This window comes from Symphalangus syndactylus, chromosome 11 (assembly GCF_028878055.3).
Source record: "Symphalangus syndactylus isolate Jambi chromosome 11, NHGRI_mSymSyn1-v2.1_pri, whole genome shotgun sequence".
In the NCBI taxonomy this organism is placed as follows: Eukaryota; Metazoa; Chordata; class Mammalia; order Primates; family Hylobatidae; genus Symphalangus; species Symphalangus syndactylus.
Genome location: NC_072433.2, coordinates 110,463,154 through 110,485,651, shown reverse-complemented (window position 1 = coordinate 110,485,651; position 22,498 = coordinate 110,463,154). Strand labels below are relative to the sequence as shown.

General features: G+C 38.6%; 1 protein-coding gene across 4 annotated transcripts in view; it reads left to right on the top strand.

The window, feature by feature from the left end:
* Positions 1-683: 683 nt before the first annotated feature.
* CEP120 (centrosomal protein 120) overlaps positions 684-22,498 on the top strand; it is an 85,071-nt gene continuing 63,256 nt past the window's right edge. For 2 of the 4 annotated variants that reach the window (XM_055298977.1, XM_055298978.1), the window contains exons 1-4: positions 811-1,264; positions 5,627-5,783; positions 10,600-10,714; positions 14,172-14,313. In XM_055298977.1, coding sequence (XP_055154952.1) covers positions 1,216-1,264; positions 5,627-5,783; positions 10,600-10,714; positions 14,172-14,313 — 463 coding nt within the window. In that variant the 5' untranslated portion in view covers positions 811-1,215. Of the gene's footprint in view, positions 1,265-5,626; positions 5,784-10,599; positions 10,715-14,171; positions 14,314-22,498 lie in introns of all 4 variants that reach the window. The other 2 variants (XM_055298976.2, XM_055298979.2) reach the window with 2 other exon arrangements.

Genomic DNA, 22,498 nt, shown 5'->3' with positions numbered 1-22,498 from the left:
ATTTGGTTATTTAGGTTTCAAGCTAGATAACCTCCAAAAGAACTTTGCCTTTGACTTGAATACATGCTTCTTGTAATTTGAGTAGTATTTAGGAGGACGTTCCCTTTACAAGTCTTGAACTGTTTCTTAAGTCTGAATTTGGGAGACGTTAAGGGGAAAGTGTCGGCAGACAGCATCTCAATGCCTTGTTTATTTTTGGTTTTGAGTTTGCTAATAACTCTGTGATCGAGGGTGGAAGAACCTATACCTTTATATTTCATTGCCCACGTGACAGTGTTTTTGTTTTAGGGGGAATTTCTAAGGGACAGGAAATTCTCGGGGAGTTTACGTCAGCTTCAACAAGTACAGTAATTACCGTATTGACGCTACTTGTTTTCAAATGTCGGAAATTTGGGGTCCCGCGTGAGCACGATTTAGGGACTTTAGAGTTTAGATTTAAGTCATTATTTTTCTGTGATTTAATTTTTTAAGCAGTGTTGACACTGGGTACCTCAACTAAACTAGGTTTTTTTGTTTTTTTAATTCCCACTAATATAACTCTCAGGTTGTGGCTGAGGCATAAAGCAGGTAATACGCTACACTCACGCTGCTTAAAGGCTACGCAGCTTCAGGAAGCGTTTACAGCAGTAGTGCGCCTGCGCAGCTGGTCTCACACCAAGTCGCCCGCCTCTCCCCGTCCGGCTAGCAGAGGGCGCTGTGAGGTAATGAGGGCGTCCTCCTTAGGGCTCTGGAACAGAGCGTAAAAGGGCGGGCGGGAGGCGAAGCTCCCTGACGGGCGTTCTAGCCTTGGCTGCTCTGTCTCTATCACCCTTTGTCCTCCAACCTCCCCTGGGCTCTGGGCCTGCGGGCCTGGTTGCTAGGCGGAAGCTGGGCGCGGCGGCGGCAGCTGCGGCCGCCCGGGCGTTTGAAAAGCCGCTACGCAGGCGGCAAAAGGTCCTCGGGCGGCGGGCTCGTCTCTGTTTGCAGACTGGCAGGGGTGCAGCGTGGCTTTTTCCTTGAGTCGGGGCAGGGTTAGGGTCTGGGCTGGCGGCCCGGGGCAGAGGAGCCGGGCGCGCTGCAGCAGACGGCGGTGGGACCTGGCTGCGGAGCGGAGTCCGGGCATCAGGGACCGGGGGCGGGCAGTGGGGGTCCCGCCGGGGGTCCCGGATTACCCGCGACTCACCTGGACCTCACTTCCCCCAAGCCGCCTTCGCCCCCGGACCGCGCACCGCAACCATGGTCTCCAAATCCGACCAACTGCTCATCGTCGTGTCCATCCTAGAAGGTGAGCGGCCTGAGGCTTGCTTTTGCAACTGCTGCTTCCCGAGTTTTAACAGATTAGTGTGGGACCGAGGCCTTGTTAACCTCAAGAACCCTGTCATCTGTGCTTTTGTGGTCCCCACAGACTTGTTCAAAGTTGTAGGTAGTGAGGTCTGTTAGGCAATTGATTTAAAAATCTCTCCAGGGATATGAGCGCTATTAGGGATAAGTGATATTTAGCGTGACTAGCCGTAGCCCCAGAGAATCTAGAGAAAACAATTTTCATCCAAAGCAGCACGTCGATGGCTTTTATATATGAGCTGAACCTGGTCCTGAGAAGCGCGTTCTGATCAGCGGTTCCCAATAATAGCACTTGTAAGAGCTTTGACTTGAATACAGGCTTCCTGCGATTCCAGAAGTGTTGCGGAGGCAATTCCTTTTACACGTCTTGCTGGAGGACTCAGGGGACTATAGTTCTTAAGAGGGTATATTATACATTTCTTAAAAAGTGTGTTTTGGATGAATGACATTGGTTTATTGGGACTCATTGGCTGTCAGACACTGTGCTGGGAATGTCAGAATAAAACAGTCCTGATTCTAAAAAGCTAAGGATGTAGCAAGGAGAGTGTGTCAGCAAATAATTCATCAGGATGTGGAAGACCCGGATGAATGACCACCTCTGTCTGAGGAAACTGCGGAAGGTTCACTAGAGGAGGTGGCATTTTTTGGGGTCCTACAGATGATTAGGAATTTGTCAGGTGAAAAAAGGAAGGGCATTCCAGGCAAAGGGAAGAGCAGAGAGCACTTAAAGTATGGAAAAGCAAGACACGTTTTGCCTTGCTTAATTAAATTCATTCAGTAAATATTGCTTAAGTTCATTGTGGTTGGAGAACAGATTTGCAAGAAAGTGGAGGGAATAGGAGATAACAGGTGAATTGAGGACACTTTACGAATAATATGTTAAGAAGGAGTCATCTTGAGCCAGATCAGAAGCCTGGCTGCATTTTTTCCCCCATGAGAGAGTGTTTTATAAAGGCCTGGCACTGTGTGAGGGATGAGAGCGAAGGAAACATTGTAATCCTAATCTTTGAATTTTGGAACAAGAGACTGACCAGAAGCCATAAAGATTTGGAGCACTATTAACTGTTAGTTTACTTATTGTTTAAAAACACAGGACTGATATAACCTTAAAATTTGGTTAACAACAGTTTTTAGACTTAAAACTGACCATGCTATGAGGAAACAAATATCTCCTTTTCCTCTAAGGATGTAGAGGTCTGTCCACGTGGGGAGATCACAGGACACAATATATTGGGGTATATTTAAAATATGTGATACGGACTGTAAATATAGGTTTGAGGGTAGGGTGGGTGGGATGGCTGAAGTTCTTTAAATAATAAGTGAGCTTTAGATATGTGACAATAGAATTCTATGGACAACCCAGGACATAAATGCAATTCATCTGGGGAAGCTAGTTTTAGAGCAGCAGAAAATGAGGTCCTGAGAGAGGCCTGTTAGTGCTAATTGGGAGAGCTATGCGTTGTGTGTTAATATTCCTAATACAGAGTTTCAAGTGAGAGCCTCAGGCTTAAACTCAAAAGGTTAGCAGTCAAGGTCTTTCTGACCAGCTTGATTCCCAACCAAGTAGCTTGTGCCGGGATGAGCATGGTGGGTGGAACATTGAAAAGATCAGCAAGATGACCAGGGTAGAGGAAGGTGAATATTTAGAAATGTCATGGTAAGAAATGAGCTTGTACAACTGGAGCGAATAGGCCTCGGAGGATCTTGAAAGCCAGTTTAGAATTAATGTTCGAAGAAATAGGTTGGCAGCATATATTCCTAAATAGAATGCTTTTCTTGAGTTCAGTTTAGTAGCAGTGTGCAAGGAAGAGAACCTGGAGTCAAGGATGTCAGTTAGGTTGTTTCCACAAACGTACCCAAAACTAGCATGTGGTCCTCCCTCCAAACTATTCTTCTCTCTTGTTTGTACTGTATTTCCATTCATCATAACGATGCTGTTGCCTCAAGCCAAGAACCAAGGAGTCATCCTCAGCCTGGATTCACTCTCCATTTCTAACTTCCGAATGGTCACCAAGTATAATTGATTTTATTTTCTGAATAATAATAGATTCTACATAATAAGTTTTTGAATGAGTGAGTTTACATTGTGAGTGCCTTGGTAAGGGGCCCTCATTATCCACCTAACTTATTGTAATAATCTTTTCAGTAGTCTGATTCTTGAATGTTTTCTTCCTTTCCAGAAACATCTAGACTTCCTCCATTACTCCCTGGGGATAATCTTTCTGAAATGCAAATCTGATTTTGTTAAAGTCCTTCAGTGTCCTAAAGTGTCTGTATTTCTTAGAATGGCATACATGGCCCTTTGTGGTAGACCTCTTGCCTACCTTTTCAGTCTCATTTCCCCTCATGTATTCCCATCCCTTCTGCTTGATGGAGGACTCGGGGGACTACAGTCCTTAGGAGTTACTTGCAATTTCTTGACTACACTTTTAGAAATGCCCTTTATTTAAGAGAAAATGGTTAAGCTTTAACATGAACAAAATTTGGGCTATGTACTGGATTCTAAGGATGAAAAAGACCGTTTCTGTTCTCTCTGTATCATTGTCTGCAGCAAGGCAAGCACCTGTTTGTTCCACTTCACATCCTCTCTTCTCAAGCTTGTTGGAAGCTGTTCGTTATAATAATATGGAAAATATAGGTTCTTTGACATATATGACATTCATTTGGGGAAGCTAGGTATCTTTTGGAGCAGCAGAAAATGAGGTCCTGAGAGGGGCCTCTGTTAATGCTCATTGGGAGAGCTGTGCGATGTGTGTTAATACTCCTAATAGAGTTTCAGTGAGAGCCTCAGGCTTAAACTCACAAGGTTAGCAGTCAAGGTCTTTTTAACAGCTTAATTCCTACACTTCTCCCACAAGTAGCTTGTGCCAGGGTGAGTAGCAGCAGAGATTTCTTTATTAATCAGTGGATAAAATTCCCCTCACTAAGATCCACCTTAACAGATTTATAAACAAGAGAACTAGTTTGACTCAGTGCAAGATTCTTAGTGCTGCTTTGTTGATGTTCTTTAGCTTCCTATTTTCAGTTTTTTTTTTGGTTTGTTTTTCTTAACTAAACCCTCAGTCTTTTTAGAGCAAGTACTCTATTTTACTCATTTTGTACCCCACCATCTGATAAAATACCTGATTCTGAATATGTCTTCAATAAACATTGATGAAATGGGGTTTGGCAGTACAAATGAAAAGTGATGTGTAGATAGAATATATGAATATTTCCTGATAGTGTACAATGTTGTCCTTGACAACAGAATGAAGGAATCCATGTAGCTATTTTTCTTTAGCTAATTTGGAAAGTATTCTGTTTTTTTTTGAGATGGAGTCTTGCTCTGTTGCCCAGGCTGGACTGCAGTGCTCACTGCCACCTCTGCCTCCTGGGTTCAAGCTGTTCTCCTGCCTCAGCCTCCCGAGTAGCTGGGAATACAGGCGCATGCCACCACGCCTGGCTAATTTTTGGCATTTTTAGTAGAGATGGGGTTTCACCAGGAAAGTATTCTTAACTGAGTTAACAGAAAAATTAAGCTGCAGGCAAGCTCGTTTTTACTAATTTATCTCCCAGCTCTTCAGATGGCTGTTCTCTGTTAAGTACTGCTATAGTAGTATCTAAAATTCGTGTAACCACATTAAGTGTTTAATTCCAGATGTTGTTGAGATCATTCCTACTCAAGGTGTGGACCAAGGACAGCAGCATTCACATCACCTTGGATCTTGTTAGAAATGCGGAATCTTAGGCCCACCCTAAATCTACTGAGTCAAAATCTACATTTTAACAGGGTCCCTAGGTGATTGATGTGCACACTAATGTTTGAGAAGCACACATTTATGAATTATAGCTTTCCATTTGATTCATGTTTCTTATGAATTATGGAAGTGAGTGTATATGTGAGCCTGCATTAGTGAGGTAGCTTATGGAATGCATGTCAACCACACTTAACAGATCATTAGTTTTAAAAAAACACATGCTAGGCTGGGCATGGTGGCTCGTGCCTGTAATCCCAGCACTTTGGGAGGCCGAGGTGGGTAGATCACCTGAAGTCAGGAATTCTAACACAGCAAAACCCTGTCTCTACTAAAAATACAAAAATTAGCTGGGTTTGTTGGTGTGCACCTGTAATCCCAGCTACTGGGGAGGCTGAGGTAGGAGAATCGCGTGAACCTGGGAGGCGGAGGTTGCACTACTCAACTCCAGCCTGAGTGACAGAGTAAGACTCCATCTCAAAAAAAAACCAACCAAACAAAAAAACACATGATAAATGATCCTGTTTGATTTTTGTAAACTTTTGATTAATCTATATATTCTGTTTCTCCAGGTCGGCATTTCCCCAAACGTCCAAAGCATATGCTTGTAGTGGAAGCAAAGTTTGATGGAGAACAGTTGGCTACTGATCCTGTGCACCACACTGACCAGCCAGAATTTGCGACTGAGTTAGCTTGGGAAATTGACAGGAAAGCGCTTCATCAGCACAGGTGATTATCATTTTCATTTTAGAGTAGCTTCTTTATTGGTTTCTTATTTTTCAGGCTGTTATAAATAAATACAGGTTGAGTATTTAATACTTGAGACCAGCAGTATTTCGGATTTTTGGAATATCTGCATAATCAAAGTAAGATACCTTGGGGATGGGACCCAAGTCTAAACATGAAATTTATTTGTTTTACATTATACACATAGTCAAAGTTAGTTTTATATAATATTTTAAATTTTCATAAAATGAAGTTTGTTAAATGCTTGTGTGTGGAATTTTCCATTTGTGGCATTATGTCAGCACTCAAAGTTTTAGAATTTGGAGCATTTCAAATTAGGAATGTTCAACCTATAAATTTTGTATCTGTCATTACATTTAATAATTATAGTTACTGAGTGTTTTTTTAATGTGACAGGAAATTTTTAAAGTACTTTGCAACAATAACAGGTAAACATCAGAACAACACTATGAAGTTGGTATTTTTATTTCCCCCATATTATAAATGAGGAAACTGAGGCCTGAGATGTTAAGTATTAGTAACTTGCTTTTAAGTCTGTTAGCTTAGTAGAGGTAGAGCCCAGCCAATCCAGGTCCAGAGCCTAACCTTTTACACTACACTTACACTGAGCTGTTTGGGTTTTTTTTTTCCTAATGTGTGAGACAGTAGATATTCTAGAAATACCTTGATGATACCTACTCATTATTAAATATGGTTGGAATTCCCTGTAATTTGTTAATTTAGTTATTGTATATTTGCCTGGCTTGCCAAGGATATATAGAGGGGTATCCAGTGAAAAGTTATGAAAGTAATTCTATCAAGGTTTCTTTCTAATTAATTTATATTTGATTTTAAACAAAACCACCTTATTAGTATATAAAATAGACTTAAAGTTATAGTATATATTTTTTGTGAACTCTGACTAGAAGCAGGCAACAACAGTAAAAGCAATACTCTTTTTTTTTTTTTTTTTTAATGATCTAGACCAGAGGCAATTTATTGGTAAGGCTAGAATAACTAGAAATCAGCTCAGAGAAAAATTTGAGATAATCATGTCATAGGAAACATTCATTCTTTATTATTAAGTCAACATATATTTATCACATACTTACTATATGCTAATCATACAGCAGTGCCTCTGCCATATAGCACTGATTTACAGTTGACAATGAATGATTTACAGTTGAACAATGCAGGATAACGTTAGATGCACTGAACCCCCCACCAATGAAGTTAAAAACCTGCGTAAAACATTAGACTCCCCCCAAATTAAACTACTAATAGCCTACAGTTGACCGGAAGCCTTATTGAGAACATGATTAATCAATTAACACATATTTTGTGAGATAGATAAATAGATGGATAGACTGTATTTTTATAATGAAATAAGCTGTAGAAAAGACAATTAACTAAGAAAATCATAAGAGAAAATATGTTTACTATTTTTTTATTTTATTTTATTTTTATTATTATACTTTAGGTTTTAGGGTACGTGTGCACAATGTGCAGGTTTGTTACATATGTATCCATGTGCCGTGTTGGTTTGCTGCACCCATTAACTCGTCATTTAGCATTAGGTATATCTCCTAATGCTGTCCCTCCCCCCTCCCCCCAACCCACAACAGTCCCTGGAATGTGATGTTCCCCTTCCTGTGTCCATGAGTTCTCATTGTTCAATTCCCACCTATGAGTGAGAACATGCGGTGTTTGGTTTTCTGTCCTTGGGATAGTTTACTGAGAATGATGTTTTCCAGTTTCATCCATGTCCCTACAAAGGACATGAACTCATCATTTTTTATGGCTGCATAGTATTCCATGGTGTATATGTGCCACATTTTCTTAATCCAGTCTATCGTTGTTGGACATTTGGGTTGGTTCCGACTTTTTACTATTGTGAATAGGGCCACAACAAACATACGTGTGCATGTGTCTTTATAGCAGCATGATTTATAGTCCTTTGGGTATATACCCAGTAATGGGATGGCTGGGTCAAATGGTATTTCTAGTTCTAGATACCTGAGGAATCGCCACACTGACTTCCACAGTGGTTGAACTAGTTGACAGTCCCACCAACAGTGTTAAAAGTGTTCCTATTTCTCCACATCCTCTCCAGCACCTGTTGTTTCCTGACTTTTTAATGATGGCTATTCTAACTGGTGTGAGATGGTATCTCATTGTGGTTTTGATTTGCATTTCTCTGATGGCCAGTGATGATGAGCATTTTTTCATGTGTTTTTTGGCTGCATAAATGTCTTCTTTTGATAAGTGTCTGTTCATGTCCTTCGCCCACTTTTTGATGGGGTTGTTTGTTTTTTTCTTGTAAATTTGTTTGAGTTCATTGTAGATTCTGGATATTAGCCCTTTGTCAGATGAGTAGGTTGCAAAAATGTTCTCCCATTTTGTAGGTTGCCTGTTCACTCTGATGGTAGTTTCTTTTGCTGTGCAGAAGCTCTTTAGTTTAATTAGATCCCATTTGTCAATTTTGGCTTTTGTTGCCATTGCTTTTGGTGTTTTAGACATGAAGTCCTTGCCCACGCCTATGTCCTGAATCGTATTGACTAGGCTTTCTTCTAGGGTTTTTATGGTTTTAGGTCTAACATGTAAGTCTTTAATCCATCTTGATTTCAGGGATGCCCTCTCTCACCACTCCTATTCAACATAGTGCTGGAAGTTCTGGCCAGGGCAATCAGGCAGGAGAAGGAAATAAAGGGTATTCAATTAGGAAAAGAGGAAGTCAAATTGTCCCTGTTTGCAGATGACATGATTGTGTATCTAGAAAACCCCATTGTCTCAGCCCAAAATCTCCTTAAGCTGATTAGCAACTTCAGCAAAGTCTCAGGATACAAAATCAATGTACAAAAATCACAAGCATTCTTGTACACCAATCACAGACAAACAGAGAGCCAAATCGTGAGTGAAGTCCCATTCACAATTGCTTCAAAGAGAATAAAATACCTAGGAATCCAACTTACAAGGGATGTGAAGGACCTCTTCAAGGAGAACTACAAACCACTGCTCAATGAAATAAAAGAGGATACAAACAAATGGAAGAACATTCCATGCTCATGGGTTGGAAGAATCAATATCATGAAAATGGCCATACTGCCCAAGGTAATTTATAGATTGAATGCAATCCCCATCAAGCTACCAATGACTTTCTTCACAGAATTGGAAAAAACTACTTGAAAGTTCATATGGAACCAAAAAAGAGCCTGCATCGCCAAGTCAATGCTAAGCCAAAAGAACAAAGCTGGAGGCATCACGCTACCTGGCTTCAAACTATACTACAAAGCTACAGTAACCAAAACAGCATGGTACTGGTACCACAACAGAGACATAGATCAATGGAACAGAACAGAGCCCTCAGAAATAATGCCGCATAACTACAACTATCTGATCTTTGACAAACCTGACAAAAACAAGCAATGGGGAAAGGATTCCCTATTTAAGAAATGGTGCTGGTAAAACTGGCTAGCCATATGTAGAAAGCTGAAACTGGATCCCTTCCTTACACCTTATACAAAATACTCTTATTTATTAAAGGATTAAAAATATATTTTCTTCTGGAAAACATGTTATCACTAATACTTGCTTGTTCTCAGTACTAAATTAAATCAAAGTGGAAAGTTAAAAAAAAAAAAGGAAAGCAAGGAAAAATCGATTTGCCTCTATTGCTAGGGTAGTCCATGGATTTATTTGAAGAAGTATTGCATTCTTACAGAATATCAGTGTTGGATTTCCTTTCAGTGGTGTCTGTAATGGAGTCCTACTATGAGCTGTTAGGGCTTCCATTTTGTTAATGCCAGGTTAGTACCACTCTGATTGTTGTAGGCTGAGAAAATACAGATAAATTGAATTTATAAGTGATGATTTTGTGCTAAGTGCAGTTCTATAATAACTCCACTAGATAAAAGCAGTGGCAAAATCTATTCTGCTTAATGCATGAGCCAGTTTAGGGGTTTTGAACTAAAACAGATCCCATGCTAAACAAGCCAATATCATTCTTTCAGAACATTGTTATGTGTTATATTATTAATTTAAATTTTAATTTATTTCATATTCCTGTTTGTTTTTTAGCTACAAAAGAGCTATAAGCATGTATTTGTATTTGTAATTTTATGTATGTTACGGTATAAGAAAAATAAAATAGGTCTTGAAAATTCATGATAATTTTTTACTTTTAGAAAGTTTTACACATTACAGAAGTTTGAGAAACATTGACCTACATGATGGCTTCTTAGATGAAAGAATGTAAAATATGTTGACATGTTTTGTATAATATTTAGTTGGTGTAGAGGTTAGTAGATATAATTAATAGTTCTTACCTGTTTATTATTTTTATTTTTTTTTTTTATTTTTGAGATGGAGTCTTGCTCTGTCACCCAGGCTGGAGTGCAGTAGCACGATCTCGGCTCACTGCAACTTCCGTCTCCCCGGTTCACGTGATTCCCCTGCCTCAGCCTCCTGAGTATCTGGGATTACAGTCACGTGGCACCACACCCAGCTGATTTTTTTTTTTTTTTTTTTTTTTTTTTATTTTAGTAGAGATGGGGTTTCACCATGTTGGTCAGGATGGTCTCGATTTCCTGACCTCGTGATCTGCCCTCCTCGGACTCCCAAAGTGCTGGGATTACAGGCATGAATGAGCCATTGCGCCCGGCCTAGTTTTTGCCTGTTGAAGAGTTTTTTAGATGATATAAAATAGTTATAGTTTTATCCAACAAAATTATAAGTATCTTGATAATAGGCAATATTTTCAAGGCCAAATAGAAAGTTTATTAAGCAGAAACTATTTTATTTATCACATGTTTTGTTATAGGCTACAGCGTACTCCTATCAAACTCCAGTGTTTTGCCTTGGATCCTATAACTTCAGCCAAGGAAACCATAGGTTACATCGTTCTGGATTTAAGAACCGCCCAAGAAACAAAGCAGGTATTGCCCTTTTGATGTTTTGCTAATGATTATGTTAGACAGTTGATTATTTTCAGTAGATAACAGATTGATGAAAAGGACATGAAATACTAGACCTGATCAGTCATAGGCTTGAGCCAATATGGCAGTTCTTTTTCTTTTTGAGAGGGAACCTCTGTTACCCAGGCTGGAGTGCAATAGCACAATCTTGGCTCACTGCAACCTCCACTTCTCAAGTTCAAGCAATTCTCCCTGCCTCAGCCTCCTGAGTAGTTGGGATTACAGGCACTCACCACCACGCCTGGCCAATTTTTGTATTTTTAGTGATGGGGTTTTGCTATGTTGGCCAGGCTGGTTTCAAACTCCTCACCTCAAGTGTTCTGCCTGCCTCAGCCTCCCAAAGTGCTGGGATTACAGGCGTGAGCCACTGCACCCAGCCAATATGGCAGTTCTTATGTTTTAGTTTATGAATTAGATTTAGAAAATCTCAACATTTTAATCATTTCCTTGACCAAGAACTGTCTTTCTCAAAAAAACATCTCTGAACTGACTTGTATCCAAGTTGGTATTACCAGAAGCTTAACATGCCTAGCCCCTGAGCTTTCCTTTTAAAGGTGGTTCATCCTCTTCTGATGTTTCCCTGCTTCAGTGAATTGTCACCATTCCGCTTTCAGTTATACAAGTTAGAAATACAGAGGTCTTCCTTGCCATTTTTCCTTTTCCTTCCTCCATAACTACCTGTTCCAGTTGGGGTTTTTCCCTCCTGATCTGTCTGCTGTTCTGCTTTTCACTGCTGCCACCCCAAACTCAGCTGCTATTGTTTCATACCTTGGCTATCATAATAGCCTCCCTGCTTCCTGCTCCTTGAATTCCTTTCATAGCAGTCAGAGCAAGTGAACTTATTGAAACACACTTGATGTTATCTAACCAGTACCTCTCTGCCCCCGTACTCCCAAGAAAAAGAACTCAGAATCATCCTGATTCCTGTGATAGCAACTTTTATTATTTAACGTGGTGCTGCTTAGGGCTTTTTTTTTTTTTTTTGAGACGGAGTCTTGCTCTGTTGCCCAGACTGGAGTGTAGTGGCACGATCTCGGCTCCCTGCAAGCTCTGACTCCCGGGTTCATGCCATTCTTCCGCCTCAGCCTCCCGAGTAGCTGAGACTACAGGCGCCCGCCACCACACCCAGCTAACTTTTTTTTTGAATTTTTAGTAGAGACGGGGTTTCACCGTGTTAGCCAGGATAGTCTCGATCTCCTGACTTTGTGATCCGCCCGCCTTGGCCTCCCAGAGTGGTGGGATTACAGGCGTGAGCCACCGTGCCCAGCTGCTGCTTAGCGCTTTAAATATCTTCTGACCTTTTTGTATGTGACTGACTCTAGAAATCTCCCTTGCAATTTTTCTCATTGTCTTGGGTCATAATTTTCTTAAGGGGGAAAAAAAGTTAAACAATTAAAATAATGTCTTCTCTTTTATTTAAAACTCCATTGTTGATTTGAATCTTAAATTGGGATTCTGTGAAGAAAAATTTATCTCTTACTAACATTTTTGCTGCTGATAGCAATGATATTTGCATATGATCAGTCAGCCTAGCCCAAGGTTGGGATAATTTAAAAGAAACTGAAATTTAAAAATGCTTTAAAAGAGGACTTGTTTTGCCCCCATCCTTGGTACTCATGGCCTCTCTGCCCCTAGATCTTATCCTGAAAAGGTTTTTCCTTCTTTAGTTTTAGACCCTGGGCTTTGATTGGGCTCTCAATGTTTCTCTTAACCACCTTCTCTCATGTAACGTGCAAGTGTCTAGAAGACACTTCTGCAGTCAGTTTAGTTGCAGAGAAGGTAAATCCTCTTAGGAGGGTATCTGAGGGATGAGGTCATGCCTCTAAATACTCTTGGCATTCCTTGTCCCCTTCTTTAGGACAGTTTGTCAACATATTTGTAATCAAAGTTAGGGAGAAATGGCTCAGTCATTTAAACTAAATGCTGTATTGCTTATTCTCTCCTGTTTGTCAGCATAAATATTTGTATTTGGATGGTATAATATTTGAAGTTCAAAATAAATTGATTCTCTGTAAATAAATATAAACAGAAAAAAATCCAGATTTATTTTTCTGAGTTATATAACAGAAAAAGTCATCAGTTCTCTGAGTAGCTGGAAATCTTTCAGGCTTATATTCAAAATTATAACATATTTGTTATAAGAAATACATCAACAAACTGTATTATGCATTTTTATCTTTAAAAAATTAGGTTGTTGATTTTTATTTAAATCTATGGCCTACTTAATTCTATTTTACTTATCAAACATGACTTGAATATAAAAGCAATATAGGCACCATTTATTATGTCTTTATATAACAAAGACAATATAAGCACCATCTACTATATCTTTATATAACAAATTATCAGAGTAAAAAATGCTGTTTCCAGGTATTGAAATGGTATTCCCACTGATCGGTGGTTCCTGCACTAATAATATATGTAGGCATGATACTTTTCAGGCTGTCTTGAGTACTAGAATTTCTGAGGTTGGTCTAGTGGGGATATTCAAATAATTTAGGATGCTTCATTCTGTAAGAAGGCTTTTGTTTCAATATCAATCAAGTACCTGGTTCATAATCCACCACTCTTCCATTAGACCTTGACTTTAGTATTTTGTTAATGCTTTTTATTAACACTAGTAAGATTTTCTTTTTTCTTTTTCTTATTTATTATTATTATTATTATTTTTTTTTTTTGAGACAGGGCCTCACTCCTGTTGCTCAGGCTGGAGTGCAGTGGTGCGATCATGGCTCATTGCAGCTTTGATTTATTGGGCTCAAGCAATCCTCCCATCTCAGCCTCCCAGGAAGCTGGGATTACAGGCGTGCACCACCAGGCCTAGCTAATTTTTTGTATTTTTAGTAGAGATGGACGGGGTTTCACCATGTTGCCCAGGCTAGTCTTGAACTCCTGGACTCAAGTGATCTGCCCACCTTGGCCTTCCAAAGTGTTGGAATTACAGGCATGAGCCATCCGTCCAAGATTTTCCTTTGCTTATTGATATAAGCAGAACGAAGCAGGTCTGTGGCAGAAAGAAAAGGTATAATTTAAAAACGTGAGAAGATGGAGGTTAGGGAATTAGAAAACTAGTAGTTTTTTTTGTTGTTTAAGGGATGAAGTGAGATTGGGGGTATAAGACGAAAGGTAGAAAGAAATATATTATGCTTTCCTCCTTTTAATATTTTGCCTCTTGAAGCATAGGGAAGGCAAGCAAAGAAAACAATTTTAATTTCTACGTTGTTTTTCTGGAGGGAAATTCAGTTGATGGCTTCCTAAGCAGGATTAATTTGTTTTGAGAAAAATGTGAAAAAAAAATTGTTTATAGAGGATAAAGTACTGAAAAGGTACAATAAATTTATTTAGAACTTATAGCATTTCCCAATATGTTTTTTCCCTTATTAACTATTAGGTGTTTTGTTATTTTATTATTCTTTAGGCACCAAAATGGTACCAGTTGCTGAGTAATAAGTACACCAAATTCAAGTCTGAGATACAGATAAGTATTGCTTTGGAAACGGATACAAAGGCACCAGTTGATAGCTTTAAAGCAAAGGGGGCTCCCCCTCGCAATGGAAAAGGTTTGTGCATCATCTCTAAAAACATTCTCTGAGAAGTTCCATCTTTGGACTAGAGCTTTAGGAAGGGGGAGTGTTATAGGGAGATATATGCAGGGTGTAAACTGTTCATCAGACAAATATTGTGACATTGTTACACATGCAGCACTTGTTGCTCTAGCTCTTGTTTGCAAATCTTAGAAATAGGAAAATTTTTTCTTTATTTGGTATGTAATAGAACAGAGCACAATTTTGTATAGTTTTAAAAATTTGCTACTTAGGACAATTTTCTTCCTAGGATGAGTACAGGAAAGCCCAAAATGGTCATGCTGTTCTCTATTTATTAACTCAACTGTAGGTTAACAAAACCTTTATATTTTTAATTTTTTAATTAATAAACTTTATTTTTTAGAGCAGTTTTAGTTTCACAGTAAAATTGAGCAGAGAGAAATGAGATTTCTCCTATATACTCCCCATCCCCACGTACTTGCAGCCTCTCTTGCTATCAACATGCCACACCAGAGTGGTGATACTACAATGCATGAACATATCATATCGTTCATATCAGTGTCGCCCAAGGTCCATAGTTTACATTAGGTTTCTCTCTTGGTGTTGGACATTGTGTGGGTTTTGACAGATGTAAATGACTTGTAGTATCCACTATTGTAATATCAAACAGAATAGTTTCACCACCCTAAAAGTCATCTGTGCTCCACCTATTCATTCCTCCCTCCTCCCATCCCCTTGACAACTATTAATCTTTTTTAATGTCTCCATAGTTTTGCCTTTTCCTGAATGTCATATAGTTGGAATAATATAGTATGTAGCCTTTTCCAGATTGGTTTCTTTCCCTTAGTTGTAAGTGCATGTAAGTTACTTCATGTCTTTGCATGGCTTGATAGCTCATTTCTTTTGAGTGCTTATAGTCAATTGTCTGGATGTATCACAGTTTATTTTTTCACGCAGCTCCTAAGGGACATCTTGGTCACTTCTAACTTTTGGCAATTATAAATAAAGCTACTGTAAACTGCTGTAAACATCTGTGTGCAGGTTCTTATGTGGACAGAAGTTTTCAGTTCATTTGGGTAAACATCGAGGATTGCAGTTGTTGGATCATGTGGTAAAAGTGTGTATAGTTCTGTAAGAAATAGCCACACTACCTTCCAAAGTGGCTGTGCTATTTGGCATTCCCACCAGCAATGAATGAGAATTTCTGTTGCTCCATATTCTTACCAGAATTTGGTGGTGTTCATGTTTTGAATTGTGGCCATTCTACTAGGTATATCATAGTATCTCATTGTTGTTTTAATTTGCAACTCCTCAATGACATAAGATATTGAGCATGTTTGCATATGCTTACCTACCATGTGTATATCTTCTTTGAGGTGTCTGCTCAGGTCTTTGGCCCATTTTTAAATTGGGTTGTTCATTTTCTTGTTGAATTTTAAGAGTTCTTTGTATATTTTGGATAATAGTTCTTTATCAGATATGTATTTTACAAATACGTTTTCCCAGTATGTGGCTTATCTTCTCATTCTCTTGACATTGTCTTTCCCAGAGCAGAAGTTTTAAATTTTAATGAAGTCCAACTTATGAGTTGTTGCATTCATGGATTGTGCCTTTGTAGTTGTATCTGAAAAATTGTTGCCACCACCCAAGGCCATCTAGGTTTCACCTTTGTTATCTTCTAGGACTTTTACAGTTTCGCACTTTACATTTAGGTCTGTAATCCATTCTGAGTTAATTTTTGAAAAGGTTGAAAGGTCTGTGTCTAGACTCACTTTTTGCATGTAGATGTCCAGTTGCTCCAGCACCATTTGTTGAAAAGACTTCCTTTGCTCCATTGCGTTGCCTTTGCTCCTTTGTCAAAGATCAGTTGACTTGACTTATGAGAGTCTATTTCTGGTCTCTTTATTATGTTCCATTGATCTGTTTGTCTGTTTGTCAGTGCAACACCGTCTTGATTACTGTAGCTTCAAGTAAGACTTGAAGTCAGTGTCAGTCCTCTGACTCTATTCTTTTTCTTCAATATTGAATTGGCTCTTCTGGTTCTTTTGCTTCTCCATATAAACTTAAGAATTAATTGGTCAGTATCTACAAAATAACTTGCTGGGATTTTTATTGGGATTGTGTTGAATCTGTAGATCAAGTTGGGAAGAACTGACCTCTTGACAATATTGAGTCTTCCTATTTGTGAACATGCACTGTCTCCATTTATTTAGTTCTATGATTTCTTTTATCAGAGTTTTATAGTTTTCTTCATATAGATCTTACATATTTTGTTAGATTTATATCCGAGTTCTTTATTTTTGGGGGTGTTCATGTAAATTTTATTTGTTCATTGCGGGCATATAAGAAAGCTGTTGACTTGTGTATTAACTTTGTATCTTGTATAATCACTTGTGTGTGTGTGTGTGTGGTTTTTTTTTTGCTTGTTTTGTTTTTTTGAGACAGGATCTCACTCTGTCATCCAGGCTGGAGTGCAATGGTGTGATCTTGGCTTACCGCAGCCCCATCTCCCGGGTTCAAGAGCTTCTCCTTCCTCAGCCTCCTGAGTAGCTGGGACTACAGGTGTATGCCACCATGTCTGGCTAATTTTTGTATTTTAGTAGAGAGAGGGTTTCACTACATTGGCCAGGCTGGTCTCAAACTACTGACCTCAGGTGATCCGCCTGCCTCTGCCTCCCAAAGTGCTGGGATTACAGGCATGAGCCACCACACCTGGCCTTTTTTTAAATTCTTTTTGTTGTTGTTGTTGATTCTTTCTACAGATTTTTTATGTAATCATGTCCTCTGTGAACAAAGACAGTTATATTTCTTTTTTCCTAATCTGTATACTTTTTATTTCCTTTTCTTTTCCATTAGTAAGGCTCTAAGTATGATGTTGAAAAGGACTGGTGAGAGGGGACATCCTTGTCTTGTACCTGATCTTGAATGCTTCAGGTTTTTCATTATTAAGTATAATGTTAGCTGTAGGTTTTTAAATATTCTTTATTAAGTTGAGGAAGTTTCCTTCTAATTCTGGTTTATTGAGAGTTTTTATCATTAATAGATAATGGATTTTGTCAAATACTTTTTCCGCATCTGTTGATAAGATTATGTGATTTTCTTTTTCTTCATTAGGCTGTTGATGTTATGGATTACATTAATTGATTTTTGAATGTTGAACCAGCCTTGCATACCTGGGATAAATCCCACTTGATCATGGTGTATAATTATTTTTCTTTCTAAAAACTTTTTGTAGAGATGGAATCTCCCTATGTTGCCAAGACTGGTCTCGAACTCCTGGGCTCAAGTGATCCTCCCACCCCAGCCTCCCAAAGTGTTGGAATTACAGGTGTGAGCCACCATGCCCGGCCTATAATTCTTTTTATACACTGATGGATTTGATTCGCTAACGTTTTGTTGAACATTTTTGCATTTGTGTTCATGAGAGATATTGGTCTGTATTTTTTGTTGTTTTCTTTTCTTTATTGTAATGTCTTTGATTTTGGTATTAGGATGATGCTGGCCTCATAGAATGAGTTAGGAAGTATTCTCTATGTTTCTATCTTCTGAAAGAGATTATACAGAATTGGTATAATTTCTTCCTTAAATGTTTGGTGGAATTCACCAGTGATCTCTAGACCTGGTGCTTTCTGTTTGGGAAGGTTATTGATTATTGACTCAATTTCTTTAATAGATATAGGCCTATTCAGATTACCTGTTTACTCTTGTATGAGTTTTGGCATATTGTGTCTTTCTTTTTTTTTTTTTTTTTTTTTTGAGACGGAGCCTTGCTCTGTCGCCCAGGCTGGAGTGCAGTGGCGCAATCTCGGCTCACTGCAAGCTCCGCCTCCCAGGTTCATGCCATTCTCCTGCCTCAGCCTCTCCGAGTAGCTGGGACTACAGGCGCCCGCCACCACGCCCGGCTAATTTTTTTTGTATTTTTAGTAGAGACGGGGTTTCACCGTGGTCTCGATCTCCTGACCTCATGATCCGCCCGCCTCGGCCTCCCAAAGTGCTGGGATTACAAGCGTGAGCCACCGCGCCCGGCCATATTGTGTCTTTCAACGAATTGGTCTATTTCATCTAGATTATCAAATTTGTGGGCCTAGACATCTTCATAGTATTCCTTTATTATTATTTTAATACCCATAGGCTCTGTAGTGATCCCATCTTTCATTTCTGATATTGGTAATTTGTATCCTTTCTTTTTTTTTTTTTTTTTTTTTTATTGAGCCTGGCTAGAGGGTTATTGATTTTATCTTTTCAGAGAACCAGCTTTTGATTTTGTTAATTTTTCTCTATTGATTTCCTGTCTTCAGTTCCATTGATTTGCTCTAATTTTTATTATTATCTTCTGCTTACTTGTACCTAATTTGCTCTTCTTTTTCTGGTTTCCTAAGGTGGAAGCTTAGATGTTTGATTTTAGATCTTCTTTTCTAACAAACATATGCATTTAATGCTATAAATCTTCCTCTAAGCACTGCTTTCATTGCGTGTCACAATTTCTGTGCCCAGCGAAATTATCCTTCAAAAGTGAAGGAGAAATAAAAACTCTCAGACAGATAAAAATTGCATCTCACAATCTTCGTTGTGTTTTCATTTTCATTTTCATTTAGTTCAAGATATTTTAAATTTCTCTTGAGATTTTTTTTTAACTCATGTGTTATTTAGAAGTATATTGCTTAATCTCCAAGTATTTTGGGATTTTTCCAGCTATCTCTGTTACTGATTTCTAGTTTATGTAGCCTGAGAGCAGACACAATTCTGTTCTTAAACTTGTTAAGGTGTGTTTTATGGCCCAGAATTGCTCTGTCTTTGTAAACTTTCTATGTAAGCTTGAGAAGAATGTGTATTCAGCTGTCGTTCTTTGAAGTGGTCTATAGATATCCATTGCATCCAGTTGATTGATAATGTTGAGTTCAATTATGTCAATGATTTTCTGCCTGTTGGATCTGTCCATTTTTGATAGTGTGTGTTAAAGTCTCCAAGTTGGATTCAACTATTTCTCTTTGCAGTTCTCTTAGTTTTTGCTGCATGTATTTTGATAACTCTGTTAGGTGCATTCACATTAGAAATTATTTTGTCTTTTTGCAGAATTGACTGCTTTATCATCATGTAATATTCCTCCTTTCCCTGTTAACTTTATTTGGTCTGAAGTCTGTTCTGTCTGAAATTAATATAACTACACCATTTTCTTTTGATTAGTACAGCTTTTAATCTATATTTCTTTTTATATTTAAAGTGGGTTTCTTGTAGATAACATATAGTTGGATCATGTTTTTTTGATCCACTCTGACAATCTGTTTTTTAACTGGTGCATTTAAACTATTGATGTTCAAGGTGATTATTAATATAGTTGCGTGAATAACCTTATTTGTTAGTGTTTTATATTTGTTTCTCTTTCTTATTCCTGTTTTTGTCTGTTACTCTTTTCCCACATTTGTGGTTTTAATTTAATTTAATTTTCTCTTTCTTGCATATCAGTTATACTTTTTTGTTTTTGTTTTTTTTGTGGTTGCCCTAGAGTTTGCACTATACATTTACAAATTTCAAATAACAGTATACTGCTTTTACTTTGAAGGTCCAGCTTCAAATAACACTACACTGCTTCACAGGTTGTTTTAGGTGTTTTAAAATAAAATATTACTAATCCCTCCTTCTTGTCCCTTGTATCATTGCTTTCATTTCAGTTATACATCAGCATACACACGCACATGAGTGCACACACACACATAATAATTGAAGAACCTTAATCTGTTAGATCAATTAAGAATAAAAAATAAAAGTTTTTATTTTACTTTCATTTATTCTCTGATGTTGTTCATTTCTTTGTGTAGATCTGAGCTTCTTACCCATGCCATTTTTCTTGTCTGTGAAGAACTTTTTAATATTTCTTGCACACAGGTCTACTGGCAACAAATGCTCTCAATTTTTATTTGTCTGAGAGTTTTTATTTCTCCTTTACTTTTGAAGGATAATTTCACTGGGCACAGAATTCTAGGTTGGTGGTTTTTTTTTTTTTTTTCTCAACATTGTAAATACTTCACTCTACCCTTTTTGCTTGCATGGCTTCTGAGAAATTGGATGTAATTCTTATCTTTGGTCCCTTAGAGGTAAGATTTTTTTCCCATTTGGCTTCTTTCCATATTTTTTCTGTAGCTTTGATTTTCTGATATTTTAATATGGGATGCCTAGCAGCAAGTTTTTTTTTTTTTTTTTTTTTGGCATTTATCCTGCTCAGTGTTCTCTGAGCTTCCTGAATCTGTGGTTTAGTGTGTGACATTAATTGGGGGAAATTCTCAGTAATTATTGCTTCAAATATTTCTTCTGTTCCTTTCTCTCTTTTTGCTTATGGTATTCCCAGTCTGTGTTTATTACACCATTTTTAGTTATCTCACAGTTCTGAGATGTTCTGTTCTGTTCTGTTCTGTGGTTTTTTTCCCCCCAGTCTTTTTTCTCTTGATGTTCCAGTTTTGAAAATTCCTATTGTCATATTAAGCTCAGAGATTCTTTCCTCAGCCTGTGTCCCACCTACTAATGAACCAATTCTCATAGCCATTCATTTCTGTTTTAGTATTTTTTGTCTCTAGCATTCCTTTTTTATTCTTTCTTACACTTTACCATCTTTGTGCTCCCATTATCTCTCTGTTCTTGTATGCTATTTTTTTCGTGAAAGCCTTAGAAGGCATATTAATCATAGTTAAAAATTTTTTCTGTTTTGATAATTCCAACATTCCTGCCATATCTGACTTTAGTTCTGATGCTTGTTTAGTCTCTTCAAACTGTGTTTTTACTTTTTCCTTTTAGTATGCCTTGCAATTTTTTGTTGCAAGCTGGACATGATGTATGGGGCAAAAGGAACTGCTGTAAATAGGCCTTAGTAATGTAGTGGTCAGGAGTTGGGAAGGGGAAGCATTGTATAGCCTTATGGTTAGGTCTCAGTCTTTTACTGAGACTGTGCCCCTTGGGTCTGAACTTCACCATTGCTTCTCAGTTTTTTCTCCCCTTAGATGGGGCAGAGTGTCTGGAGGGGCTGGCGTTGTGTATTCCTTTCCCTTGCGTGGAAGACCAGAGGCAGCTGGAGTTGGGTATTTCTCTTCTCCCTGGTCAGTTAGGCTCTGCTAGAACCTCAACAGGTTAGGCTCTGGCAAATAGTTTCTCCGAGGGCAGGCCTTGTTAACAAGAACAGAATTGTCTGGCATGTTTCAGAATGGTTTCTTTTCTCTTCCCTATGCCAGGAGAATGAGGGAACTTTTCTCTGATACTCACTGTGAGGACCTGGTAGAGCTCCTGGAGGTAAAAGTCCCAAAAGTGTGGGGCTCCCTTGTGACTGGGTCCCCCTGGAGTTTTTATCTCTCAGGCTGGTTCACACCAAGCCACTAGCAATCCATCCCAGCTCAGGTTTTCCTACTCCCTGCATTGGCTCTTTCTGTTCCAAAATTGTGATTCTCTGTAGCTCCCTGTCTGTTACCTTAGTTTTGGGGAGCAGCAGTTTTCCTGAGACCTCACTTCTCTGACAGATCTATGAGGAGTTGTTAATTTTTAGTTCATTCAGCTTTTTATTTGCTATTAGGGCTTTTTTAAAAATATATTTTTTATTTTTTGTTTTTTTTTTTATTATTATTATACTTTAAGTTTTAGGGTACATGTGCACAACGTGCAGGTTTCTGACATATGTATACATGTGCCATGTTGGTGTGCTGCACCCATTAACTCGTCATTTAGCATTAGATATATCTCCTAATGCTGTCCCTCCCCCCACCCCCCACCCCACAACAGTCCCCGGTGTGTGGTGTTCCCCTTCCTGTGTCCATGTGTTCTCATTGTTCAATTCCCACCTATGAGTGAGAACATGCAGTGTTTGGTTTTTTGTCCTTGTGATAGTTTGCTGAGAATGATGGTTTCCAGCTTCATCCATGTCCCTACAAAGGACATGAACTCATCATTTTTTATGGCTGCATAGTATTCCATGGTGTATATGTGCCACATTTTCTTAATCCAGTCTGTCATTGTTGGACATTTGGGTTGGTTCCAAGTCTTTGCTATGGTGAATAGTGCCGCAGTAAACATACGTGTGCATGTGTCTTTATAGCAGCATGATTTATAGTCCTTTGGGTATATATCCAGTAATGGGATGGCTGGGTCAAATGGTATTTCTAGTTCTAGATCACTGAGGAATCGCCACACTGTCTTCCACAATGGTTGAACTAGTTTACAGTCC